Source organism: Mesoplodon densirostris, chromosome 7 (genome assembly GCF_025265405.1).
Source record: "Mesoplodon densirostris isolate mMesDen1 chromosome 7, mMesDen1 primary haplotype, whole genome shotgun sequence".
NCBI classification, from domain to species: domain Eukaryota; kingdom Metazoa; phylum Chordata; class Mammalia; order Artiodactyla; family Ziphiidae; genus Mesoplodon; species Mesoplodon densirostris.
This window is the reverse complement of record NC_082667.1, coordinates 10,369,998-10,396,613: the sequence shown is the minus strand read 5'-3', so window position 1 is coordinate 10,396,613 and position 26,616 is coordinate 10,369,998. Positions and strand designations below refer to the sequence as shown.

General features: G+C 58.1%; 3 protein-coding genes across 4 annotated transcripts in view; 2 read left to right on the top strand and 1 right to left on the bottom strand.

The window, feature by feature from the left end:
• MYRF (myelin regulatory factor) overlaps positions 1-13,602 on the top strand; it is a 28,086-nt gene extending 14,484 nt beyond the window's left edge. Inside the window, exons 6-26 of the mRNA XM_060103840.1 lie at positions 174-424; positions 516-639; positions 2,370-2,565; positions 3,930-4,006; positions 4,190-4,300; positions 4,696-4,786; positions 5,144-5,344; positions 5,593-5,704; positions 6,193-6,302; positions 6,991-7,151; positions 7,224-7,296; positions 7,567-7,655; positions 7,947-8,015; positions 8,682-8,770; positions 8,881-9,072; positions 9,310-9,561; positions 10,895-10,982; positions 11,221-11,295; positions 11,662-11,767; positions 13,119-13,193; positions 13,380-13,602. Coding sequence (XP_059959823.1) covers positions 174-424; positions 516-639; positions 2,370-2,565; positions 3,930-4,006; positions 4,190-4,300; positions 4,696-4,786; positions 5,144-5,344; positions 5,593-5,704; positions 6,193-6,302; positions 6,991-7,151; positions 7,224-7,296; positions 7,567-7,655; positions 7,947-8,015; positions 8,682-8,770; positions 8,881-9,072; positions 9,310-9,561; positions 10,895-10,982; positions 11,221-11,295; positions 11,662-11,767; positions 13,119-13,193; positions 13,380-13,460 — 2,623 coding nt within the window. The 3' untranslated portion in view covers positions 13,461-13,602. The remainder of the gene's footprint in view (positions 1-173; positions 425-515; positions 640-2,369; positions 2,566-3,929; positions 4,007-4,189; positions 4,301-4,695; positions 4,787-5,143; positions 5,345-5,592; positions 5,705-6,192; positions 6,303-6,990; positions 7,152-7,223; positions 7,297-7,566; positions 7,656-7,946; positions 8,016-8,681; positions 8,771-8,880; positions 9,073-9,309; positions 9,562-10,894; positions 10,983-11,220; positions 11,296-11,661; positions 11,768-13,118; positions 13,194-13,379) is intronic.
• Positions 13,603-16,447: 2,845 nt separating this feature from the next.
• On the bottom strand, positions 16,448-19,914 carry TMEM258 (transmembrane protein 258). The gene is made up of 4 exons (XM_060103949.1): positions 19,826-19,914; positions 17,771-17,880; positions 17,169-17,305; positions 16,448-16,554 (listed from the first exon to the last, which is right to left on the bottom strand). Exons 1-3 carry the CDS (start codon positions 19,826-19,828, stop codon positions 17,179-17,181), a joined length of 240 nt encoding a protein of 79 aa, XP_059959932.1. The 5' UTR covers positions 19,829-19,914; the 3' UTR covers positions 16,448-16,554; positions 17,169-17,178.
• Positions 19,915-20,079: 165 nt separating this feature from the next.
• FEN1 (flap structure-specific endonuclease 1) lies at positions 20,080-23,386 on the top strand. Of its 2 annotated transcripts, none has more exons than XM_060103944.1 (2): positions 20,080-20,283; positions 21,000-23,386. In XM_060103944.1, exon 2 carries the CDS (start codon positions 21,018-21,020, stop codon positions 22,158-22,160), a length of 1,143 nt encoding a protein of 380 aa, XP_059959927.1. In that variant the 5' UTR covers positions 20,080-20,283; positions 21,000-21,017; the 3' UTR covers positions 22,161-23,386. The 2 variants fall into 2 exon arrangements, with proteins under 2 accessions (XP_059959927.1, XP_059959928.1); XM_060103945.1 differs by lacking the exon at positions 20,080-20,283 and adding an exon at positions 20,309-20,475.
• Positions 23,387-26,616: the final 3,230 nt, after the last annotated feature.

Sequence of the window (26,616 nt, the reverse complement as noted above, 5' to 3'; positions counted from 1 at the left end):
GAGTGATGGGGGAGCACTTAGGAGGTAAAGGCACAGGCTTCATGCAGGAGGTATCCCCTGGGCTGGGCGTATCCTGCTGAAACAGGGTGAAGAGGGGAGCGGGGATACTGCCCAGTGGGAGGGGGCTCGGGGAGGGCCAGCCCCCCCATGGTGCACACCTGTGTCCCCCCCAGGCTCCCCACACACCCCTCCAAGAAGAGGAAGCACTCCGAATCACCCCCCAACACCCTCAATGCCCAGATGCTGAATGGAATGATCAAACAGGAGCCCGGGACCGTGACATCCCTGCCACCGCACCCAGCTCGAGCCCCATCCCCACCCTGGCCTCCCCAGGGCCCGCTCTCACCCGGCCCTGGCTCCTTGCCCCTCAGCATCGCCCGGGTCCAGACGCCGCCTTGGCACCCACCAGGTGCACCCTCACCAGGTACATGGCTGGCCTGCTCAAGCTTTCAAGGTCGGGGGGTGGGGCCCGGGGCCCAGAGCCCGTGGCCCATGGCCGTTCTCTCTCTCTCCAGGTCTCCTTCAGGACAATGATAGCCTCAGTGGCTCCTACCTGGACCCCAACTACCAGTCCATCAAGTGGCAACCACATCAGCAGAACAAGTGGGCGACACTGTACGATGCAAACTACAAAGAGCTGTGAGTGACCTGTGCTCCCCCTCGCCCCTCCTGGTCACGCCGTCCGGAGACCCCCAGCCCTGGCATCACCGTCCTAGAGCAGGGCTGGGGAGCACACCGGCTACGAGACGGTCCCGTTTCACAGAAGAGCAGACAGGCTCAGGGAAGAGCTAGGACTGGCACTCAGGGTTCCTGACTCCTGAGCCAGCCCGAGGCCTCCTGAAGAAGGCGGTGTCCGCCAGGGAGGGGCCAGTGGGGCCAAGTCAGGGAGCAGTGGGTGGAGGGGTGTTTTCTGGCTCCCCCCCTCCCCCACTCCTCCTTCTGCATTCCAGGAAGGTAGCCGGAAGCAGAGCGTCAGCAAGGCCCTTCCAGCAGCCCCCTCCCTGGAGGGGAGGGATGAGTGGGCGGGGGAGGACTGGGTCAGAGGCTGGCCGGGCATTCCTCGCTCTCCTTCAGCACCCACCCATGTGGATTCAGCTTCCTGGGACCTGGCCAGGAGCACTCCGGGACCACTCCCCTCACTCCCACGGAAGGCCAGTGAGGGAAGAGAGCATGGCTCACCGTCAGCTCATTTGCACCTTGCCAGGCCTGGGCAGGGTGTCTGGGACTTGGCCCTCTCGCAGCTAGACCAGCCTCCTGGAGTCGGGTGTCCCAGGCTATGTCGGGTTGTTAGCCACAGGCCCTCAGGGCTGGGGCAGGGGGTGTCCAGCTGATGTAGTGGTGAAAGGGTCCTTTGAGGCCCTGTCTGGGTGGCGGAGGGGAGGTCTTTGGCTGTCCAGCCCTATGGCCTGGTGAGGAGCCCCCATTCCTTCTACTATACTTCTTGGGCCAGCCCTGCCACCCCAGGTCCCAAGGCCAGGAAGTTGGGAGCTGAGGCCCCCAGTGTGGCCCAGGCACTTCCTGGGTGTTCCCCTGGGTCAGGCAGATGGGTGGAGCCCAGGGAGGGAGAAGTAGTGAGCTCTGGGCCTTCCCGTGGATGTTAGCCAGGCCCAAAGGCCTCTCCCCACAGGTTTGGGAACATTGTCCCTGCCCAGCTTCCTCCAGGCGGGCCCTGGGCATCCGGGGCACTGCTTGTGCCTGGGGACCTGGGTGAGGGCGGGCCAACAATCACCCCCTTTCGGGCCACCTGGAGGTCCCCCAAAGGGTCCAGACTTGGAACACCTTGCCAGCAACAGCTGCGTAAACTGAGACTGAGGCCAGGCTGCCCAGAGTGCCCCCCTCCCCAACCGGGCAGATGGAGGAGTCAGAATGAGGACGTTTGGGGGCTTGAGCAAGCTGGTGGGCAGGGGCTGGGCCAGCGCAGAGCCGGCGCCTGGTTCCACCGTTTCCGTGGCAACCAGCTGTCAGCCGCAGTGAGGCTCCACAGACGCATCCCCTCTCACCTCGTCTCCTGTGAGGGAGGGGGCTTCGGGCAGCGTTTTGGGAAGAAGCCAAGTGTGGTGAGGGGCCGTCAGGCCCCCTCCTCAGGAGTTCCCTCCCGTCCAAGTGTCTTGCCCCGCCTGCCCCATCACCAGAGTGGGGTGGTCCCAGGCACGTAGTGGGAAGAATATTGGCTGAGGCATTGGCAGACCTGAGCTCAAATCCTCCTGGGGACTCAGTTTCCATTTCTGAGAAATGGGGGCAGCCCCGAGAGTGCTTTGAGGATGGGGGCACCACATGGGAAGTTGCATTGGAACGCAGGCATGTGGGTGGGACGGGCAAGGCAAGCCCGGTGTGCGGGGCCTCGGGTGAGTGCCCCCACCTGCCCCCAGGCCCATGCTCACCTACCGCGTGGACGCCGACAAGGGTTTCAACTTTTCGGTGGGCGACGACGCCTTCGTGTGCCAGAAGAAGAACCACTTCCAGGTGACGGTGTACATCGGCATGCTGGGCGAGCCCAAGTATGTCAAGACGCCCGAAGGCCTCAAGCCCCTTGACTGCTTCTACCTGAAGCTGCACGGAGTGAAGGCAGGTCTGGGGCTCGCTCGGCAAGGAGGGCAGGGCAGGAGGGCAGGCAGGCTGGGGGGAGTCGAGAGAGCCCAAGGCCAGCTGAGTGTGTGTCCTGAGGAAACCCCTCGTGGCCAAGTCCAGTCCCCCCTTTCCGCCTGTCCTCCCGTACCTGCCCCTTAAGAGTCAGGCCCCTCAGCCCTCTTCTCAGGTACGCTTCCCGTTTCCTTCTCTACCCCGTGATCCCAAGTCTGCGCCCCCCAGCCAAGACCCCTCTTCTGACCCCGCTGTCAGCCGTCTCAGTGCCACACCCCCAAATGAACTCCCTGGGAATTTGCCTCTCTCGCGGGCCCCCTCTCTGGGAACGGGGCTCCAGGGCCCTGGTTACCTGAGCCATGAATCCGGGGCCCACTTGCCCACCCCTCACCATGCACCAGGCCCTACTGTCCCCCAGAACTCCCCTCTGTCTGGTCCCCTCCCCCTCCCCCCACCTCTGCCCGACCAGGCCACCCGCCTCCTTGTCTGCCTCCTTGTCTGACCCTCTGCTGTGGCTCCTGACTGGTGCTCTGCCTGAGACCTTTCCCATTCTTCCTTCCACTCCGGGACCCCGTCTCCCTCACCCCAGCAAAAACCTGACCGCTAGGCTGGGCCTGCAGAGGCCTTGGGGACCCCAGCCTCACCCGGGTCCCGCCATTCGCCATTCGCTGTGCCCAGTCGCAGCCCCGCCTCCCCCAGGTGGCTCTTTCTCTGGGACGCCCGCTGAACACCACTCCATCCCTCCTCTCCCGGCTCTGCTCGCCGCTGTTCCTTGACCTTCACCGTTCACTCTGCTGCATCCCCGGGGACACCTGCCCTGAGGCCCATCTTGACTTGAGGTCCCTCCCCTGCGGTCCCCCGGCACCGCCACAGTGGTGGTTGATCTTGAGCCCATGAGCTCCCGGGGTGGGGGTCGGCCGGGTGCGTCTCCTTCAGTGTCTGTGAGCGAGTGGCGCAGCCAGTGCTCGTGGAGGGGTTGAGGGGAAGTGGGTGTGGGACGGGGTCTGGGGAATGTGGGGTGGCGAGTGAGCGGGTGGCAGTGGAAGCCGGTTTGGGGTGTGTGCTCAGGGCTGGGAGGGGTGTGCGGGCGGGAGTGGGGGCCGGTGAGGGTGTGTGTGTGTGCACGCTCATGCATGTGCACATAGGTGGGGGGGTGGCGTGGGTGTGGGGCTGTGGGATGTGTGGCGTGTAGGAGAAGGCACCAGCGTTTGTGGGCTGAGGGGAGGGCAGGGCCTCGGTTTCCTCAGGAGCCCCAGCTGGGCCAGGCTTGGGCCGAGAGGCCGAAGGAGGGCGGGACCAGATGGGGAACCTGGGCCCTGAGGTGCCTTTGGCCTCTGCCCCTCCCCCAGCTGGAGGCCCTCAACCAGTCCATCAACATCGAGCAGTCGCAGTCGGACCGAAGCAAGCGGCCCTTCAACCCTGTCACGTGAGTGTCTGGCCCGTGGCGGGTGGTCCCCAGGAGGGCTCACCCTGGCAGGAGCTGAGGGGAGCGCGGGAAGGCACCCACAGTGTGCACCTACTACACACTCCTGACCCCAGTGCCCCACTGCGGCCTGGCTCTCCGCAGGCCCCTTCCCTGCGCCCTGAGTACCCTGCCCCTCCTCTGCAGGGTCAGCCTGCCCCCTGAGCAGGTCACGAAGGTGACTGTGGGGAGGCTGCACTTCAGCGAGACCACTGCCAACAACATGCGCAAGAAGGGCAAGCCCAACCCTGACCAGCGGTGAGCAGGCTGGGCCCCTGCCCTGGAGCCGCTCCACTTCTGAGGACGAGGGGTGGGAGGGTGCCACCCCACGTAGCATGCCAGGCACAGAGTCCCACAGACTCACCCATTTCACAAAAAAGGGACCTGGGATTCAGAGCCCTTCCTTACTGACTTACAGATGGGAGGGCAGAAGCCTGGTTCCTAGCTGGTGGGCCCTGGGGAATTTCCGCCCCCTAGTGGACACTCAGGTTCCTCCTCTGTAAGACGGGGTGTTCGTGCCCTCTTCCTGGCTGGTGGGAGCCTGGGCGAGATGACCGAGTGGGCACTGTACATCTGACCCAGGAAGGCTGGCGGGGGGTGGGGAGGCGGTGGGGCAGACCCCTGGGTGCCTCTAAAACCCCTGTGTGCCCCAGGTACTTCATGCTGGTGGTGGCCCTCCAGGCCCACGCACAGAACCAGAACTACACGCTGGCCGCCCAGATCTCAGAACGCATCATCGTGCGGGTGAGGGCCACCTCCCCGCAGAGGGCTGAGAGTCCTCCCCAGACCTGGGAGAAACAGCGCCCAGGAGAGATACAGGGGTCCTCAGGAGTCAGGAGCGGGAATGCTGATCCTGCTGGGCAATCGCTGTGTGCCCTTGGGCAAGGCTCCCACCCTGTCCGGGTCACAGTGTCTCCTTCACAATAAAGTGTGGAGATGGCCAGGACCTGGTTGCCACAATGGGAGGGACAGTTTAAGCGGGGCATGGTGGGGTGAGGAGGTCTGGCTGGAGCTGGAGAGGTGGCTGCGGGGTTTCCCCCTTTCCCAGGGCGCTGCAGGTCCCCCATCCCCCAGGGCTGATCCAACCCCAACTCCTGCTAGGCCTCCAATCCGGGCCAGTTTGAGAGTGACAGCGACGTGCTGTGGCAGCGGGCGCAGGTGCCCGACACCGTCTTCCACCATGGCCGTGTGGGCATCAACACAGACCGGCCCGATGAGGCGCTGGTGGTGCACGGCAACGTCAAGGTCATGGGCTCGCTCATGCATCCCTCGGATCTGCGGGCCAAGGAGCACTTGCAGGAGGTGGGGGCGGGGCTGGGGGCGGGGACAACTGAGCGGGAGGAACTGGTGACCGGGGTTGCCCGCGGGAGGCGGGGTTGCGTTGTGGGCGGGGCTCTGTAGGGGGCGGGGCTGCAGGGGAAGGAGGTAGGGGAGGCTGGCCCTGGATCTCTGGATCCCGCGACCCTAGTAGCAGGGTCTCCCCTCCACACTGCTGCCTCCGGACGGGCCCAGGACGGGAGGCGTTCAGTTTGGCCCTGGCTCCCGCGCAGGTGGACACCACCGAGCAGCTGAAGAGGATTTCGCGCATGCGGCTGGTCCACTACAGATACAAGCCGGAGTTTGCCGCCACTGCTGGCATCGAGGCCGCGGCGCCAGAAACGGGTAAGGATTCACATGCGCAGGCTGGGATCTGGTAACCCCGACCCTGTCCTGTCCTCTGGAAACCCTACTCCCAGGAACCCCTTCCCATGACTCCTGGAAACCTGCCCCTGGGAATCCCGGCCCTCCGGAAGACCTGCCCTTCGGGCCGGACCCCTCGCCCTTTGACACTGGAAGCCTGGAACTTGTGGCCTCGGGATCCTCGCTCCTCTCTTCCCTAGATGAATCTTGCCTTTATTCTCCTGGATCCCCGCTCCCTTTCCCCTGGGGTCCTTACTCCCTGGAATATGCCCCTATCCCTAGCCCAGGGAACCCCACACCTTGATCCCTGGAACTGTGACCCTGTGCCTCGGAGCTCCCTGCTCCGGGGCTCCCTGGATCCCAAATCTCTAGCCCCCAGAATTTCCCCCTCACCGATCCCAGCCCCTGCTTACATTACGGTGCTGTAGGCAGTCCTCCCCCCAACACACACTTGGCTTGCCCCTCCCCAGGTGTCATCGCTCAGGAGGTGAAGGAGATCCTGCCTGAGGCCGTGAAGGACACTGGAGACGTGGTCTTTGCCAATGGGAAAACCATAGAGAACTTCCTGGTGGTGAACAAGGTCTGTGGAGGAGGGACTGAAGGGAGCCCAAGGGGCAGAGGGGTGGACCCGCTGGAGGGCGTTCACCCCCTCCGTAGAGACCCGGGACACTGAAGTGCCGAGAACAGGAGCATTCCCCCTGCCCCCCAGTCTTCTCTCATGCTGCTTCCAGAGCCCCCTCCCCACCCCACTGGGAGAGGCGGAGGTGGGAGGTGGGGACTCTGCCAGTGTGTGGCTGTGCGATCAAGGGCAAGAGGAACGTCCTGAGGGTCATCTTCCTCCCCTGCAAAAGGAGGGAAACGATACTTACCGCTAAGAAGTTCTAATGTGGTTATGACAAAAGCTTAAACATGGGGTTTGTTGTGAGGATAATGTTCGTAACCTTCCTGGCATGAGGATGGGCACCAATGAGAATGTGATATGTTTTGGCCTCTGCTGAAGTCTGAGACATCGTGTTCATCAGACGGGGCGATGGAGGGTGGGAGCCTCTGAGGGTCAGCGGGTTCTGACCATGGGTGGGGAAAGGTGCAGAGGTGGGATGCTGTTCGGACGCAGGCACAGGGAGCCAAGGGAGCTGAGGCTGGACGAGAGGCAAGGCTGGCCTGGGCAGGGAGCCTTTGAGTGCCCTCCTCCTGCACCCCGATGGGCCCATAGCCTGGGGCTCCCGGGGGCTGACTGTGCCCTCGACACTGGCCGTTGCCCGCTGCAGGAGCGCATCTTCATGGAGAACGTGGGTGCTGTGAAGGAGCTGTGCAAGCTGACGGACAACCTGGAGACGCGCATTGATGAGCTGGAGCGCTGGAGCCACAAGCTGGCCAAGCTGCGGCGCCTCGACAGCCTCAAGTCCACCGGCAGCTCGGGCGCCTTCAGGTGGGGGCTCGGAGCCGGGGAGGGCAAGACCCCCTTCCCAGAGGCACCTCTGACCCTGCCCTCTTGCTGCAGCCACGCAGGGAGCCAGTTCAGCCGGGCGGGCAGCGTCCCCCACAAGAAGAGGCCCCCCAAGGTGGCCAGCAAGGTGAGGGTGGGCAGGGATGGGGGGCAGGGACTGGGGCCTCCCCATCCTCGTGGCCTCCCTTTCCAGCTGGCGCCTCTCCAGGCTCACTGACTCCAAGCGCTTCCCCTCCCCTCCCTTCTGGACCCTCTAGCCCTCCCAGCCCCTGGTTTCTCCTTCCTCTCCGTCTGCCCCCCGAGGGGATGAGTACCCCAACTTCAGCAGAGCCCACCGTGGGTCAGACCGTAGGCTCCCTAAGTCTGGGCCTTTTCCCCCTTTCTTCTTGGTCTTCAGTCATCGTCTGTGGTCCCAGACCAGGCCTGCATCAGCCAGCGCTTCCTGCAGGGAACCATCATCGCCCTGGTGGTGGTCATGGCCTTCAGGTGACTTGTCCCCCAAACTCTGGGGGCGGCTGGCCGGGGACGTCGGGCTGCTCACGGGCCCAGTCCTGGGGGAAGAAGAGGGCGGGGCCTGGGAGATGAAGTGGCTGAGGTTTCGGGGAAGGAAGGGGGGCTGCCGCGTTCTGTCTCCTCTCCCTGGGACTGGGGAGACCCGCGTACAGGCATCACTTGGGAGTCCAGCCCCTGGGAACAAAAACCACAGGCCCCGCCCTGGAGAGAGGGTGCTGGATGGTGGCTCCAGCTCTAACAATGGCCCCTTCCTGTGGCTCCCAGCGTGGTGTCCATGTCTACACTGTATGTGCTGAGCCTGCGCACCGAGGAGGACCTGGTGGAAACTGATGGGTATGTCCCTGGAGGCCTGGATGCGGGGCCATCGCCAGGCCGGGCGGGGCTTTGGTGGGCAGCCCCGGGTCGGAGGAGCCCTGGAGACTGTCTCCTCTAAAGGGGGTTCCACCTCAGGCTCTTAACTCGCCAGGGGTTTGTGGGGGTGGGTGGGAAGGCCTCTCTGGAAGGGGGGCAGCTGCTTCGCAGTCGTACTGAAGCCGATGTTTCTCCCTGGCCTACTCCGTGCTCCTCCAGGTAGCTGGGCCTCTGAGTGGCAGGGGGCATCTGAGCGGCCCAGGTTAGAACAGGGGGTAGGGGCAGGAGGGCCAGGGTGGGGCCTTGGGCTCTTCTGCCCACTGTCACCCTCAGTCCTTGGGCCATCTCTGACCGTGTCTTCTCTTTCTCTCCTCCCCTGTGCCTGCCCCCTCTTTTCCTCTCTGCTGCCCCTTAGCTCTTTTGCCGTGTCCACTTCCTGTCTTCTGGCCCTGCTCCGGCCCCAGCACCCTGGGGGGAGTGAGGCCATGTGCCCATGGTACGTGTCTGGACCAAGCCCTCTCCCTCCTGCCTCTGCCTCCTTTCTGCCTTCCTTGTCCACCTCCTCGCGCCCCTCCCGCTGCTCTGGGACTCCCAGGCCTCCTGCTCAGGCTCTCCCAGCCCCTCTGAGCTCAGCCCACCCTTCCCCAGCAGGTCCAGCCAGAGCTTTGGGACCACTCAGCTCCGACAGTCCCCTGTGACCACTGGGCGGCCGGGCACGCGGCCCTCTCTGCTGCTGGGTGCGTGCCGGGGCGTGGGTTTGGAGGGATGGGATGGGGAGCGGTGGCTGTGTTCTGGGTCGGGGGCTCTGCTGCCCCACTCCGGCTCACACAGCCTCTGGCTTCCTCAGTTACCACTGGCCCGACCAGCTCGGTCCCAGCTCCAGCCCTCCGCACCTTGGACCTGTGCTCCAGCCGCCCCTGCCCAGTCGTCTGCTGCTCCTCGCCCAGCCCCAGCCCCACCCCTGACCCTAGCCTTGGCCCCAGCTTTAATCCTGGCCATGGTCTCAGCCCCAGTCCCGGCCCCTCCACCAACCGCTCAGGTATGGCTCGCTTGGGGCCAGGTTTTGGGTTGGAGGGGGTTTTACAGGAGGCCTAAGAAAGGCCCCAAAGACTCATTGGTGGGAGGGTCTGGTCTCCTGGAGCCCAGATTGAGGCTCTGGAGAAAGACTGGGGGTTCCCCCTGAGGAGACCAGGAGAGAGAAGGGAGTCACCCAGAGTCCAGTCGGGCCCTCAAGACAGCTGGGCAGGAGGCAGCCCGTGCCTCGTTCTCTCCACAGGCCACAGCCAGATGGCCCTGCTGCCAGCCACCAACATCAGAGCCAAGTCCTGGGGCCTGTCAGCCAATGGCATTGGCTACTTCAAGCATCCAAAGAACTCAGACCCTGTGGCCAGCCCTGCGGTCCCCTTTCCTGGAGGCCAGGGCAAAGCCAAGAACAGCCCTAGCCTTGGTCTCCATGTCCGGGGCCGCCGAGGGGCCCCTCAGCTTGGCCTGAGCCCTGCTCAGCCCACCCAGGCCCGGAGCCAGCCAGGTACCTGCCCTACCCCCTCCCCCGCTCAGCCCAGCCCGGCAAGGCTCACTGGCTGGGGCCCATTTCAGCCCATCACCGGAATACCTGGGTGCAGAATTGTCAGTCGACAGACAGTTGCTGAGCATTACTGAGTCCCAGGAATCAGGCCAGGCTGATTATATAGCGTTATATCCATCGCCTCGTTTAATCTTCACAACACTCCTGCGAGAAAGGAATCGTCCCCATTGTTCAGATGAGGAAATGGAAACTTGGCTGAATGACTTGCCCAGGGTCATACAGCCTGTTAGCGGCAGAGGTGGAATTTGATCCCAAGTCCACGTGGCTCCTTTTATGTCACCATGCCAGGGCAAGAAGGGTACTGTTCAGGGTCCCCCCAATTTTCCAAACCTCAAACCTTTGGTTTTAACAAAGCTAGAGAACCCTGTATTGGTTTTCAAACCGGGTTTCTCTGAAGTATCTCCGGGGCTTCCCTGGAGCTTAAAGGGGAGGCCGAGAACCCTCCTGGCTTCAACCAGGCACCTCTGCTCTAGGTATTGAGCTTCCTCATCAACTTCCATTTGATGGGTTTTGTGGCTTAAAGAGAAAAAAAAAAAAAAAGCTTAGAAACTGGTTTGCCGAGATTGAAGTTCAGAGTGATGGGGAAACCCCACGGGGTAGATGCTTACCAGGCAGCCGTTTCCTGGGCCCCTTCTCTGTGACTGGCTCCGTACAGGGCACCGGGGGGTGATGGAGATGGATGTGTCCTGCCCCCAAGGGCTCACAGACACGAAAACAGCAGCGTGGTGAGGCTCTGAGGGGACACACAGGCAGCTTGGCGACTGGGGAGGGCACAGAATCCGGACTGAGGTGCGGAGATGATCAGGGGAGGCTTTCCTGGAGGAGGCGACATTGAAGCTGAGTCTTTGAAGGACAGTGGGGCCCTGATTTGTGTGTGTGAATACTCCCGCCATGGCTGATTTCAAGCTACCAACTTGACGTCGCTGCACCCCGAGTTGGGAAGAGATGTGTGCAGTCAGGAACAGGGGCCTGAAGAGCGGGCTCCTGTACGCCCCGTGCAGGGGATATGGAAGACCCATCCCTACTTCTGGGTGTCCTGGGTCCGTCAAGGAGGCACACCTCAGGCTCACGGGAACTGTGTAGTCCTAGGGCTGCTGGGGAAGATGGTGGCGTGACCCCAGCTGTTGTGGGAGTCTGGAAAGAATAACCTGAAATTTATTCCTGCTGAGGTGTGAATGACTGATGCGAGTCTCGGGCAAGGACAGGTTTGGCTGCTTCTCATTTGTGTCCTGTCTTGTCACCCTCCTTCCTGCGCCAGTGGCCTCTCTCCTTGCAGACCCAGTGCCGTCCCTGACCTCCATCCAGGTGCTGGAGAATTCGATGCCCATCACGTCCCAGTACTGCTCCTCAGAGGATGCCTGCAGGTGGGCTTGGCTACCTCCCCCCGCCCCCCCGCCCCAGGACAGGTTCCCTCTGGTGACATGAGCCCAGGCAGTCCAGGTGTTCAGATCTTGCTCCCCTCAGGGAGGAACTTCTCCCTCAAGGTGGGGCAGCCCCTTTCCAGGCCCCTGAAGGGCTCCACTGTAGACTGGGGGCTGAGGAGTTGATGGGAGGTGGCAGGGGCAGGGTGGCCTTGTTGAGGAGCCAGCTTTGCCCTTTCAGGCCTGGAAACTTCACCTACCACATCCCCATCAGCAGCAGCACCCCACTGCACCTCCGCCTGACCCTGCAAATGAAGTGAGTGCCGCCGTGGGGGATGGAGACCCAGTGGTCCCAGGCAGCCGGGGGAGGGGGCCGAGGAGGGGTGCTAGCTTTATTGCCTGCTCTATGCTTCCCTGGCCGTGTGACCTGGCAACCTCCAGGCATCGATTCCTCATCTGTGCAATGGGTGGCTGCCTCCCAGGGGCTGTGAAGGCTGGGACGGTGGATGGGAAAGGGTTTGTAGCCGTCTGGAGCCTTGACGGCTACGCATCATTTTCAGGCTGTGAGCATTCAGTGCCCTGTCTCACCGGGGTGAGGGAGGTAGAGTGGAGGGCTGGCTAGGAGCGGGCTGGGCTGGGGGAGCTCAGAACCCCACTTCCCTGCTGACCGGGTCTTTCCCAGCTCCTCGGCCCCCGCGTCCGTGGTGCTGTGCAGCCTGATGTCAAAGGAGGAGCCGTGTGAGGAGGGGGGCTTTCCACAGAGCCTCCATGCCCACCAGGACACCCAGGTAGGAGACTGGGAAGCTGTGGGCCAGCCAGGCCGGAGCTTCCTCCCCCCGGCACATCTGGGCTCCCAAGCGGGAGAGGAGAGGGAGCCGCAGTCAAGAGTGCAGGCATCTCCATGGAGGACATTTTGGGGCCTGGGCCTCTGTGTCTCAGGGAGGGGGGCATGCGTGCACCGCTCACCGCTGAGTGTCTCCCGGCCCTGTGCCTGCCCTGACTTAGGCCTGGGGAGGAAAACAGTTCCACAAGGCCTAACCTGGGGTGAGCGCAATGGTGGAGACGGGGAGGGTGTGTGGAGGGCGTCCTGGGAGCCCGTGGCAGGGAGAGCTGACCTTGTGTGGCCTCAGGGTCAGGCCAGCTGCCCCCAAGTCGTGTTTGATTAAGGTGAGACCTGAAGAGCAATATGGGATCAGCTGGGGAAAGGAAAGGGGACAGCGTCCCAGGAGTAGGGGAACAGCGGGTGCAGAGGCCTGGCGGCCGGCCAGGAAGAGCATGGCGCGCTGGCAGAGCTGGAAACGTGGCGAGGGCTGTGCGCCAGGGGAGACAGGAAGGAGGCTGGGCCTGAAGCTTGGGCGGGGCCGTGGCATGGTTCCATCTGTGACTTTGGAAGATCTCTTGGGCTGTGTGGAGGGGGCTGCCTCCTGGTCTGGGAACCTGTCACCGTCCAGCTCCTGTCTGGCCACGTGACCCGAAGTTGTGACTCTCAGCACAAGTTAAGGGAATTTCTTCTCACCCACTCGTGTGTTTATTCAACAAGTATCTGTTGGGGCCTCCTCTGTCCCAGGCCCTGTGCTGGGCCCAGCTGAGGGGAGACAGAGGTAGGGAAGAAAGAGGCCTTGCCTTCCAAGAATGCACTCTCTAGCCCGGGAGAAAAGAGGTGCAGAACGTAGCTTGAGTAGACGATGGAGTGGGTGAGAGCCCTGGAGGCTCGGGCCCTGGGCGGGGAGGGCTTGAATGCCAGCTCTGCCCAGCGTCGGTGGAGTTCAGGCAGGTAACTCAGCACTGTCCTCATCTGTAAGCGGCACCACCTCAGCGGGTTGCAGTGCGGATGGGGTGAGCGAAGTACTTGGATGTGCCCGGAGCACAGTGGTGAGAGGGGAGGCAGTAAGAGACCAGCGGCTGTGGGCCCCCGGGTGCCTGGCACGGAGTGTACACAGACGGTGGGTGCTGTTGCTCCCCGAAGTAGAAAGTGCGCCCTCCGATCTCTCTCCAGGTCTCTGCTTCTCCGCTTTGTAAACCATGCCACAGAGCCAGGGCTGCGACGGCCATGGCGAGGGATGCTGGTTGGGATGGGGCAGGGGGTGGGGGGCTGCGCAGCTGTCCTGACCCCTCTGCCCCCCTCTCCCCTCTCCCCAGGGCACCTCCCACCAGTGGCCAGTAACCATCCTGTCCTTCCGCAGATTCACCTATCACTTCCGGGTGGCACTGCTGGTGAGCACCGGGGGGGCCCTGTCTGCCCCCAGAGGTTCAGGGTGGGGCTTGGGGTAAGGCTGGGGACTGAAGATCACATGGCAGGACATGGGCAGTGTCAGGCGACGTCAGCACGGGGAGCGCCTCTGGCGCCCCCCACCCCCACCCCAGAGCCACCTCACTGGTTCCCACTGCCCTTCCCCCCAGGGTCAGGCCAACTGCAGCTTGGAGGCCCCGGTCTGGCCGGCCGCAGACTACTACTTCCACTTTTACCGCCTGTGTGACTGAGCTGCCCTGGGAGGCAGCGCCACAGCAGGGCCCGGGGGTCCCCGGGCGCCCCCTCCACACTGGATGCCATGGTGTTACACTGGAGCCCGCCGCTGGCACCTCCTCCGAGGAACTGAGGCGGCTCGGCCCTCCCCGTGCCTGGTGAAACTGGAAGTCCTCACACTGGAGCTGCTGGGCCTGCTGGCGGCGCCCCCAGACCATGGAGGGCGCTGGAGGGAGACCTGCCGGGCCCAGACCGGCCCGATTCGCGTGTCTGGATACGGCCCATGGAGGGCTGGCGGGCGGCAGCGCCCCAGAGGCGGGGGAAGCCCGTGACTCGGCCCAGAGCCCACCCTTCCTGCCTCCCCTTCTGCGACTGGGAGCCACCCCTCTTTTGGAGAGAGGACCCGTCCGCCTTTGAGACCGGCGGGGGCTTGGCTCGAACCCTCAAGAGACTTGGCTGGACCCACGAGTCAGTGGAGGGCAAACAGCCCTCACCCTTGAAGCTGCTCCCTGGGGAGGGCTAGGTAGTGGACTTCTTAGGTTCTGACTGTTACTGGACTTGGACTTCTAAGCTTTAAGCATGGCCCAGGAGGTCTCCTCTCCCTGGGAGAGCTTGGCTCCAAGAGCTCCCAGGGCAGCTGAAGCCAGCCCTGGATGGGCTGGCAACCGACCACGTGCCTTGTGTACACTTAGTGCCTGGCTGAACCAGGGGAGCCAGTGGGCCAGGTGAGCCTTGGACCCTTGAACCTGGAGTATCCCGAAGGGAAGGAAGTTCCCTGTGAGCCCCCAGATGGCGTTGCAGCCCCGTGGCCTGGGCCCCTGGGAGCTTCCAGAGCTCACAGAGGTCTCTGAGCAGAGGAGCGGGAATCCCTGCAAGGCAGCAGGCCGGTCTCGTCTGGTGGGTGGATGCAAATAGCTTTTGCTGTTATTAATGAAAATAATTACTAAAATGCACTTAAACCCGGGCAGGAGTGGAAGGATGGACATGGAAAGCCCGGAGCAGGCCAGAGCCCTGGGGGGACACTTGAAAGGCAGGGCCCTGGCTCTGATCCGTCCCAGGGAGCCTTGAGACACCCACCCCACTCCCGACCACCAGGACTGGCCTTTCCCTCCACTCTTGTCTGCTGGTGGCCTCACCTCCTCAGATTCAAGGGCTCCCGTGCTTGGGCTCGGACAGCCGGGCTGGGGGCCCCGTGCTCAGCAGTAGTCCCAGTTCTGCCCACTCCTCCCAGGAGCAGAGTGGTGGGCTTGGGTTACAGAAGAAGTCTTCTCTCAAGTGCCAACGTTAACCTTTCTTAATGGGTATGTGGAGCTTTCTGAGGCCACATCCAGGCTCATGGAAGGAGAGTGGAAATCATTTCGCCGTGTCTGCCACGGGTTCAGAAATGGGGACGGAAATGCCGTCCTTGCCCTGTGATATTCTGCCACCGCTTTGGGAGCCAGGCCTTGCCCCATCTACCTCTCATTCTCAGCTTTGAGTGGGAGGCCTTTCTGTGGGAGACCTGAATCTTCAAGAAGCCTAGGAACCGCGGGCCCCCTTCTGCTATGGATGTCAAAGCACTTCTCGGGATAGGGAAACACAGGGGGAATGGGGGTAGCAAGGATACCTCGCCTCCCAGCCCCCTCCCCAGTGTGGCCCCTCCTTCCGACATAGGAATTACATGGCTCCCCACACCATGCTGGCGGCCGAGGCTTACTTGGCGCTGCTCTGTTCTTCCTCCCACTGGGGGAACCCTCCCTAAATGCCATACAACTACCGAGCCCTGCCCCTTCTAATAGGATTCTGGGGCTTCCTCAGTGGGGGTACAAGTTCCTGGACCGCGGCCCCCCTGTGCTTAACTGGAAAGTGACCCTCCACTGCCCCCTGGAGCCATCTGGACACAGCATCACCCCAATCTGGTTGGCAGCTGGCTGTTTCCATGCCTGGGGAGGGGGTCCTCAGTGCTGAGTTTGGGGCCAAGGACGGGGGTTGGTCAACCTTGGACTAAGGTTGCCTTAAGCCCAGTGAGGGAAAGGGGCTTCAGGGAAGGCCAGTGGGCCACCTGCTGGCGGCTGACAGCTGCCTGGCGGGTGCTGGTGAGTGGGTGTCTTGGCTCCATCCCCTACCCCCGGTCCAGCAGCCTACCCCTCCCTTCCTCTCCCCTTTCGCATTTACTCCTGTAGCCACTGGGCCGATCTCCCCCAGGCTTCAAGCTGTACACAGCGCCTCCCAATGCACAAGTGCCCCTGCCCATGTTACAGCCCCCCGGGAAAGCCTGCGTGTGCATAGTGCGCCCCTCCCCTCCCACTTAACCCCCCCTTCCTGCCCCCGAGCTCTGACTCATATTTATCGCGTACCAGCTCTGACCCCGGAGTGCGCAGAGGGGAGCAGCCCCGGGCCTGCTTGCTTCCTGTCCCCTGAACTGTTCTTTTCTGAAGTAAATATACGTATATAAATAAATGTATAAATACTGCTTTGTATCTGAGCTTGCCTCCCTGTCTTCTTGAGATTGTTCTGGTGGGAGATGGGGTTGCCTATGGGCCTGGGACCAACTGGGGCCCCTGAGCCCGGTGATGCTTTGTACCCCATTATCCCTCGTAGCTTCAGGCCCGGCTTGGGAACAGGACGCAGCAGCCCCTTCCCCTAGCCACACCCCACGGACCTACTGCTGCCCTGCCTGGGTTAAAAGTAGCCACCTTAGGGAAAAGCTGAGCCTTTCGAGGGTCCCCGGCACCACTGAGAGGAGGGGACTGGCCCAGGGCAGACTTGACTGGTACGGGTTCCCACAGAAGTTGACACTAGAAGCCACAGTGGAGGGCAGGCCGAGCCCCTTCCTATCCACAGGTGAGCCCTCAATTCTAAGGATAAGACACTCCCCATATCCCTCTCACAGGCAGAGGGCAGGGCTTCCCAGCAAGCAGGAACCACCTGAAAGGCAGGAGAAATGGGAAGGGGTGGGACTGGGGAAGCCGTGGGTCCCAGCACCTGCACCACACTCCCACCCCGCAGGACAGGCACCAGGCAGGGCTGTCACACATCTGCCTTTATTGTGAGCAGGTGAGACACTTCCAGCATAGTAAACAAAACCTCATTTACAAAAGCAGGGATTCAGGGAAGCCGCCTGGCTGGTACCTGAAAAAGAGGGGCATCAAAATGAGAGCAGTGAGCCTTCTTTCCATCAGCTTTTCACTCCAAACCCCTACGCTCCTGGGGCGAGGGCTGACGGGCACAGTCCTTTGAAGCAGGGCCACCAGAGCCGATTGATTCTAAGTGACCTGTTGGGTGGATCATCTGCGGCAAGGTTGTGGGTATTTTTTTTTAGTCACTTAGTCAAAATTTATTTCAATGACTGAAAACGTTGAAACGAATTAAAGTGCTACTCCTGGCAGCAAGTCCCGGATCCTGGCCCCTTGCTGGGTCACTCCCCAGCGGCTCTCGAATCACTGTGTATGACGGGTAAGAATGCAGATGTGTAACCATGGGAGGCCTGTGCCCACAGCCGTATGTAGTATATCCCAGAGCCAGGTCGAGGCCTTGGACGGTGTGGAGACCTCAGAACTGACAAAGGTGGTCCCACTTGGCTCAGATCCCCATTAGGAGACAGGGAAAGGGGCACATGTGTGTGGTGTCCCTATCCATTCTGCTGAGTCTCACTCCATTAACCAAGGGGTCATGCAGGCCCAAGGACCCCACTGATGTGGGCATGGGGAGGCCTCTCCAGTGTCCCACCCTGTCATTGCTCTTACCCTTGGGAGCTCATACGTAGATGCCGACCCAGAGCAGCAGGAAGAGCACTCCAAAGCCCATGAAGAGTGAAGCCACCAAAGAGATGAGGAGCTCTTTGTAGATATCCCGAGTGTATTTGGTGGAGGTGACCTCATAACTGGCAGGGCAATTAAGGAGAAGCAAATGGATGGCTGGTCTGGCTCCGGGCAGAGGGGCCCAAGAGGTGACCTAGACTCTGGTGCTCCTACCACCCTTCCACCACCCATGAAGAAAATGAAGCCCAGAGCGGTTAGGTCACACAGCTAATGAGCAGCAGAGCTGAGACTAGCCCTCATACCTCCTGACACCTGAGCACACCACGGGTCCCCATACCTAGCCTCCAGTCCAGCCAGGCCCTCTGTTCACTGTCCCGGAAACCGCAAGAGCGAATTGAGCTCACCTGAACCTGGAAAATAAGGTCACAACCTGACTTTGGACGTCAAATAGCCTTCCCCCAACCTCCTTACCATCCCCCATCCCCACACCGGAACAAAACTGGCAGGGTGCATGTACCCAGCATGGTTCCTCCCTCAGTTTCCCACCTCAGTAATTCTGCCCCACTGGCTGCTCAGTGAAAGGATACACGAAGAACCAGGCGGTGAAGAACATGCCAATGGCCAACAGCACCACGGTCAGATGCGGAAAGACAGCCGGGTTCACTGGACTGGTGTATCTGCTCATGGCCTCAAGCTCCTAAGGGAAGGCATGAGATCAGAGCCATCAAAGAATCCCATGACCTCAATCTGGGGGCACTATGGGGTTATCACTGAGCCTAGTGCTGCTGTGACTGCTAGAAGCTTATTTCAGCTTGGGAAATGTGGAAATCCTTCAGAACCACCGTCAAATGATTCCGTTTGGGAATGACAACAATTACATCTTAAACTAAGGTGGCACTTTGTCTTTTGAATATGAGACAAGATGGGCAGCTGAGAGTCAGAGGCTGCAGCACAGAAGGCGACTGATTAGCTACAGATCAATGCAATTGGTCCTTAACGTTTTCTGAGGTCACCGGCCACCATGAGAAAAACTTGATGAAAGGTAGGGACTCTTTGCCTGGGACAAACCGCATACAAGAAAAAGTCTGCTTATAATTTTAGGAGCTTTATGGACCCGTGTCTGTAGACGTCAAGCTCAGAATCCCTGCTGAAAGACAGACTCTGGACTGGTACCCAGATCTCAACTCCTAATCTTGTATTCTTCCCACTACACAATTAAGGAATCTCAGGACCTACAGGCAAAAGACATAAGTTAAAATTCTGGGGCTTCACTGGTGGCGCAGTGGTTAAGAATCCGCCTGCCAATGCAAGGGACACGGGTTCGAGCCCTGGTCCGGGAAGACCCCACGTGCCGTGGAACAACTAAGCCCGTGCGCCACAACTACTGAGCCTGCGCTCGAGAGCCCGCGAGCCACAGCTACTGAACCCACATGCCGCAACTACTGAAACCCGCGTGCCTAGAACCCAGGCTCTGCAACAAGAGAAGCCACCGCAATGAGAAGCCCAGGCACCGCAACGAAGAGTAGCCCCCACTTGCTGCAACTAGAGAAAGCCCAAGCCCAGCAATGAAGACCCAAGGCAGCCAAAAATAAAATAAATTAAATAAATTAAAAGTAAGTAAATAAGTAAACAAGTAAACAATATTTCTTAAAAATAAAAAATAAATAAAATTCTGGCTCTACTGAATAACATGAGTCTCAGTAAAGTGATTATAATAATAACCCTCTCACAAGGCTGATGTATGATTTAAGAAAGGCGACAAACGCAATAGCATCTAACTCACTGCCTGGCATAGAGTAGTTGTTCAATAGGTGTTTGTTTCCCTCCCAAGGTTATAGGGAAGACTATGAGATAATGCTTGTGAAAGAGGGCTGTAAACGTAAAGTTCTGTACAAATGTTAACTTCCATTGTCACCCACCAGCCAACGCTTCTAAAATCCAGAACACAACAACTCTAGAGAAGTAAATTGACCTCATTGTTCTCAGAGACACAGGAATTCAATTCAGTAAACATTTATGCCCCCCTAAAAATGATAAAGACAATCGCTGCCATTGACTGAGACTCCAGTTGCCGGCCCCGTGTTTGGCACTGGAAATACAAAGATGAATAGACATCATCCCAGGGCCAGAGGCACGTCAGATGGTGGTCACTAGGAGGCGTGGCAAATAACAAAGAAGTCCATGACACGTGGCAAGAGGTCTGTACATAGATTGCGGGGCTCCCAGGAGAAAGAGGACAAGTGCCCGAGACAGTTGTTAGTACTTCATCAAGAAGGTGACTTTTGCCCGGGACCGTGTAGTATGAGTACGAGTTCGGCAGGCGGGAAAAACTTTCCAGATAGAGGTAACAGATTGATCACAAGTAACATAGATAAAAGCTCGAAGGTATCAGAAATGCTCCCCATGCTCCTCATCCTTATAAGTCATTAGATCAGAAGCCCAGTGCCATCAAAACCTCAGCCTAAGGAGTCCATGGCAAGGGGCTTCCCTTCCCCGCCCCTCAGCCCAAGCCGAAGGATCCAGGAGCCTCCAGCCCTCTGGACCTCGGACACCTGAGGCTTCTGCGAGAAAAAAAACAGGGCGCGGGACGGGCCCCGAGGGGTCCCCAAAGTCCAATCCGTAACTCCCCTCAACCCTCTCACCATTTTGCCGGACACAGGGTAATCCGCCGCTCAGCCACCGGAAGAATACGTCGGCAGGAGCAGGCGCGTTGTTCAGCCGGAAGAGGAAGTGCAGCTGCACAGGTGGCGTTGTGGGATTTGTAGTCGTGTGGTTTCGGGTGTGGCGGGATCTGGAGCCTGCGGGGCGACCGGGGTGGAGTGGGGGCAAGCGGTAGAGAAGGGTAGGGTCGGCTCGCTGAACGAGTGCGTTCACCCTGGCGGGACTGTTTGTCGTGAGAGAAGCTGGCCGAGGGGGCCGGAGCCTGTACTACACTTCCCAGGAGGCTGTGCGCCGCGGCAGGTCACGTGACGGGAGCGCGGGCTTTGGAAGGCGGCGGAGTGTGAGTGTATCAGCGGCTAGTGCCGAGGGGGCTGCGCGGCTGAGGAGGGAGTTGGGCTGAGATCTGTCCTGGGCCACGCCGGAGCGCCCCAGAGGCCAGGTGAGACCCTCCGGAAGCGTCTCCGAGGGCGGCGGGCCGTTTTGCCCCGGGTCCTGGGGAAGGCCGGCGGCTGCCGCGGGCGGGGCGGAGCGAGCGCGGGATTCGCAGTCAGGCGGGCCCGCCACTTTTCCCGCTCTGAGCCCGGGGCCAGTCGCTAACTTCCGAGCGTCTTTCATCATTTGTAGAAAGAAGGTAATTCCCAGCTCATGAGGTCGTTGTGTATTGTGACTAAGCTCCCGGAGGGGAGACATTTTTTTGAGCTACACTCGTTCACATCCCTTTCCCGCCTGCGTTTGTCGGACGCAGGGGGAGGATGCCCGGCTAACGAGGCACTGTCCCCTCGGTACACGTTCTACCAAAGCAGGCAGCTTGAGGCACGAACCAAAGGATTCTGCAGGGAGTTCTGCAGGGAGTTCTGCAGGGAGAACGTTTACAGAGCACCTAATCTTTGTCGGGGGGGTTTGTCTGTTATCTCAGTTAACTCTCAGGAGGCCTTAGTATTAATTGAGAGGACTTCCTTACTAGACTGTACGTTTCTTGACGATGGGAGCCGTGTCTTGTTCTTTTCATCTTCCGAGGTGCTGACTTGGTGTCGTTTTGTTGTGCTAGATATGTTTAGCCAAGGGCGTGAAGTTGGTGAGATAGCGCCCCTGGTAACCCTTCCTCCTTTTGCATCCTGTAAGTTCCTCCTTGTCTTACCTGCCTTTCTCTTTTAGCTGTCCCTCTGTATTGCTATGGGAATTCAAGGACTGGCCAAACTGATTGCCGACGTGGCCCCCAGTGCCATCCGGGAGAATGACATCAAGAGCTACTTTGGCCGCAAGGTGGCTATCGATGCCTCCATGAGCATTTATCAGTTCCTAATAGCTGTTCGCCAAGGGGGGGATGTGCTGCAGAATGAGGAGGGTGAGACCACCAGCCACCTGATGGGCATGTTCTATCGCACAATCCGAATGATCGAGAACGGCATCAAGCCCGTGTACGTCTTTGACGGCAAGCCGCCACAGCTCAAGTCAGGGGAGCTGGCCAAACGCAGCGAGCGGCGGGCTGAGGCGGAGAAGCAGCTGCAGCAGGCCCAGGCTGCTGGGGCCGAAGGGGAGGTGGAGAAGTTTACGAAGCGGCTGGTGAAGGTCACCAAGCAACACAATGACGAGTGCAAGCATCTCCTGAGCCTCATGGGCGTCCCATACCTCGATGCGCCCAGCGAGGCTGAGGCCAGCTGTGCCGCCCTGGTGAAGGCCGGCAGAGTCTATGCCGCGGCCACCGAGGACATGGATTGCCTGACCTTTGGCAGCCCCGTGCTCATGCGGCACCTGACTGCTAGCGAGGCCAAGAAGCTGCCCATCCAGGAGTTCCACCTGAGCCGGGTTCTGCAGGAGCTGGGCCTGAACCAGGAGCAGTTTGTGGATCTGTGCATCCTGCTGGGCAGTGACTACTGTGAGACCATTCGGGGCATTGGGCCCAAGCGGGCCGTGGACCTCATCCAGAAGCACAAGAGCATCGAGGAGATCTTGCGTCGGCTCGACCCCAACAAGTACCCTGTGCCGGAAAATTGGCTCCACAAGGAGGCCCAGCAGCTCTTCCTGGAGCCCGAGGTGCTGGACCCAGAATCTGTGGAGCTGAAGTGGAGCGAGCCAAATGAAGAAGAGCTCGTCAAGTTCATGTGTGGTGAAAAGCAGTTCTCCGAGGAGCGAATCCGCAGTGGGGTCAGGAGGCTGAGCAAGAGCCGCCAGGGCAGCACCCAGGGCCGCCTGGATGATTTCTTCAAGGTGACCGGCTCCCTCTCTTCAGCTAAGCGCAAGGAGCCAGAACCCAAGGGGTCCGCTAAGAAGAAGGCCAAGACTGGGGCAGCAGGGAAGTTCAAAAGGGGAAAATAGACGGCTTTCCCTTCATTATACCTCCCTGACCCCAGAATGTCTGCCGTGTTGTACCCGCAAGAGCTGGCGCTGGAGAAACCTCCGTGGGGGTGGGGAGGGGCTTGCATTGCTTCCCTAGCACCATCCTGCTCAGTAGTGCTTTTCCCTTTGTTACTTGATCTCATGGCAGGAAAGCCACAGAGGTTTGTTATTTTCTTTTTTAGCTCAGGAAAGTATGTCAGGCTGAAGCCGCCTCTCAGGCAATTTAACGGACACTGAATCCATTGTTACATGAAAGTGAGAGCAACAAGTTTTGAAGAAGAAAGAGGGAGATAAATGGTGGAGACAAAAGACTGGAAATGATTTCCTGCCTGGCCAGCTGGTGGCTGGTGGGAGGTGACCGGGGGACTAGACTGTGCTTCTCTTTGGCTCAGCCTTGACCCACCCTGAAGGGTAGCCATCAGGTAGATGCAGTCTTAAACAGATGGGAAGAGCTGCCGAGAAATAAGATAGGCAGAGTCCCTGGAGTTGGCCACAAGGGTTTGGTTACCAGCTGTGTGTCCTGAGGTGGGCAGAAACTTGAACTTGCTATGTACATAACTCTAGTCTTTACAGTGGTTATTCAGAGGCATCAAGTGGTGGTGCTTCACGTGGCCTCTCTGAGGCAGTTAATTGAGTCGAAACTTTGGGATAAGATGCTGGGTTTTTTGTTTTGAAAGATATGAGGAGAAAAGAGTCAATAAAATTATAAAAGTAACCAGAATGTCCTTTTCTTTGAGAACGTTTGAAGACATCTCAAGTGCCCCAGGTTTCAGGCAGTATAAAATGTTCTTTTCACTCCAAGTTAACATGTTGGCATTGCACTGTAGTAATGGGTGGTTTGGCCACAAGATGGCACCGTGCTCCATAGAATGGCCAAAGCAGCTTTGGCAGTACTTCAGCCATTTAGAGGATGATGCCTAGTTGATCTTGCTGGGAAAGAAGTTTTAATAAATTGAACGAATTTCTAGTTTTCCACCTACTGTGTGAGATAAAGGAGCTCCTTTGAGAAATCCTCACAATTTAGATCAACTACTTCATAGCATCCAAGCATTTACTTTACCAGTTTGTAAATCGTGAAAGCTGCCATTCAAAAATCACTTTCTTGTTCGCTTTGTGACGTCAACTTCAGGTTACTGTTTTTCATAGAGGTGGAATGTTTTTGTACTCTGAAATTTTTATAATCCTAATAAAACTTGATAGGGGGCTGTCCTGTTTGAGTTTCTAATTTTGTAACATTCCTGTCACTGCCATTTAAAGTTAACCAAGGACACTTAAGTGGTCTGAAATTTAAGTTGACAATATTTCAGCAGATTAAGCAGGTAGAAGACTAAAGACCAGTAGTTTTCAAACTCTCGATCTTAGTATCTGTTCACTGCTCTGTCTCTAGCAGTTGACAAATGAAACCAATTTTCCAGATTGAAGCAAGCCACACAACTTATTTGAGCTCCGTTTTTGTGTGTTTTTTTTTTTGGCTGCACCATGCAGCATGCAAGATCTTCATTCCCTGACCAGGGATCAAACCTGTGCCCCTCTGCAGTGGAAGCATGGAGTCCTAACCACCGGACCGCCAGGGAATTTTCCTGAGCTCCATTTTCTCATTCAGGTAATTTGATTCTAAGCCTGCAGTAATGGTGATGGGGCCCAGAGGTGGGAAGACTTAGGTGTTACCACCTCAGTGTAGTAGCTCTAGTTAAGGGCCTGTCCCCTGTGGTAGCAGGTAGCGTGGTTTGTTTTCCTCTTATTTTTGGAGTTGAGTTGCCTGGTCTTTTCCAGTTTATTAACCACTGCAGGGAAAATCAATCCTGCAAATCCTATTTAGCACATTTTTAAAATATAAATTTATTTTTGGCTGCACTGGGTCTTCATAGCTGCCCGGGCTTTCTCTAGTTGTGGCAAGCAGGGGCTACTCTTCGTTGCGGCGTGCAGGCTTCTCATTGCAGTGGCTTCTCGTTGCGGAGCATGTGCTCTAGGCACACGGGCTCACTAGTTGTGGCACAGTAGTTGCTCCGCGGCATGTGGGATCTTCCCAGACCAGGGCTCAAACCCGTGTCCCCTGCATTGGCAGGCGGATTCTTAACGATTGCGCCTCCAGGGAAGCCCTAGCACATTCTAATATTCTCGCTTGGAGAGGAGAGCTCTTCTAGTAGGGCAGTGGTTAAAAGGGCATTGCTTTGCAGTCCAGCTCTGAGGTATTACGCCTTACAGAGATTTAGGCAAAAAAGGAAACTTAGGGAGACTACCTGCACAGACTATCAGAGTTTAAAAGGGTGAGGGCGTTGCCTCATGGTAGTAGGAAGCGGTGCACTAAACACTAGAATTGACTAGCGCACACAGGCAGTCTAGCATTGGAACATATGGGTATCGTGGGAATGGGCTGGCCTTTCTTCTCCTTGCCACAGTCCACCTGTGCCTCAGTGTTTCCACAGCAGCCTGATGATCCTCCCTCTGCCCCAAGGGGCTTAGGCAAGTGGGGGGAGTCAGTATGGGGACTCATATTCAGAAAGAAGTGAGTCAGAGTCGGATAGTAACTTGTAGCAGAGGTACAGGGACTCCTGTCAACAGATGCAGGAGAGCATCATGGATTATATCAGCCTTCGTTTGGTCAAAATTACCTTTATTTCTCAGTTTTACTCCATTGGCATGTGGTAACAAAATTGGCACACACAAAAAGGATGCTGATATTGGGTCTAATTAAAATGCCTCCGGCAAAGTGGTAGGAAGATGAAAGTAACAAAGATAAGCATATAAGTTGGAGTTTTTAAAAAGTAAGTTCAAATGTTAGTTCCGCCACATCTATGACCAGAGGCAACTTATCCTCTCTAATCCTGTTTTCTCATGTCATTGTTTGGATTTGAGGTCACTCATGTTACCTTGCAACGTCTGAGCTTTTTGTCACTAGTCTGTTCCTTTGTGGCCATGTGAGACCACACTGGTCCAGGCTAAGGAGAGAAGGCCACAGTGGTTGAGGTGTTCTGAGGGCTCAGACTTGGCTCAGTAAGTTTCACTAGCTCTGCTCAGATTGGGCAGCCTGAGCCCAAAGCCAGATGGCTTGAGAGGCTGGGTTCAGCACCTATTCTGGAATGAAGGAGCCAATGAACGTAGAACTCTCCAATTCTGCTACTAATTGTTTTACCCAGACTGTTTTAAGCCAGGTTCTGCCCAAATGGAAAAGATGTAAAATCTTCTGTAACCCGTTCTGCCGTATGTGCGTGCGTGTGTTTAAGTCTGTCTTTGTTTTGACAACCCTCTAAGTAATCACAACAGCCTTCCCGTTAGGTGGTGCCTCTAATCCCACCCCAACATGCCTTAGGACCTTCATCTCCCTGATTACCATTCTCATCTCCTTGCCATTCCTTTCCTAAACTAAATATGAATTCTCCCAGGTCTCTGCTTTTTCCTTATAGTTTAAGGTACTTTCTTTCCAGTGTCCAAAATGCTCAATATGCTTCGAGTAGATGCTGTTGGGACAGGTGAATGATGCCCTCACCTCACCTGCAAGGCTGTGGGTGTGGGAAGGGGAAAGGGTGTGAATGTTGGTAACCCATGGGCGCAGTCCTGTGTTCACTCTCTAGAGACGGGTTAAACTGTTTCTATCTTTTTAAAAAACAGGAGATTAAAAACATTGTATTTCAGTATTAGACTGATATACCTTTAAGAGATTCTCCTAAATTCCTACCTGGTCTCCAGCAGAGAAAGGTACTTGAACAGAATTGCCAGAGTAAGGATGCTGAAGGGCAGCCATGATGATCACAAATGTCTGTGTCTTTCCCTTCCTGTTTCCGCTTAGAACTATGAAGTCATTACACTTAACCCAAGTCCTGCTCAGAAGTAATGCTGTAACTTAATTTAGGTTATGGAAAATCTCTTACGGCCCTTATATTCTTTATGCCTGAACCCTGTGTTTTCGTCATGACTGGTAATTCACCCTCTCCCAGCTTGGTCACTTGTGCTCACTAACTGCTACTTTATTAAATTTGGAATTACAGGTCGGGGAGCAAAGGGAAACCCCTGGGAGCCCCCGTTTGTTTCTGCGGAGGAGAAGACTAAGCGCCCGTCTGCCCACCTGCTTATGGAGCAAGAAGTAGACTCCCCATCCTAGGAGTGTTCTCTCCCTCAGGTGGTGGTCAAAAGAGGTGAATCAAAAAGCTGAAAGGATTTTTAATGGCCAGCGACTCTCTGCTGGCTGTTTGGGCAAGCCCTGGGACCTTATGCTCCTTCTGTACCCTGGATGGAATACGGGACCAAATCCTGTAGTGCCAGCATCCTTCAGAGCCAGATGCCTCCAACACCACAGCCCTGGCCTTTGCCCTCCCTGCTTCTAAAAGTGGAAAAATTGCCTCTCCAGGAGCCTGAGGCAGACATGGGTCACACCTAGCCCTAGAGTGAGCCAAGCTGCCAGGCCTTAGGCGCTCATGCTTCCTTTCTAAATCTTGCC

Coding starts and splice junctions, on each gene's coding strand:
- TMEM258 (XM_060103949.1), bottom strand. Junction 17,306..17,770: donor TTCACCGCCTGGTTCTTCGT/GTATCCTTTCAC, acceptor TTGCCCTGCCAG/TTATGAGGTCACCTCCACCA.
- FEN1 (XM_060103944.1), top strand. CDS start 21,018: ATGGGAATTCAAGGACTGGCCAAACTGATTGCCGACGTGGCCCCCAGT.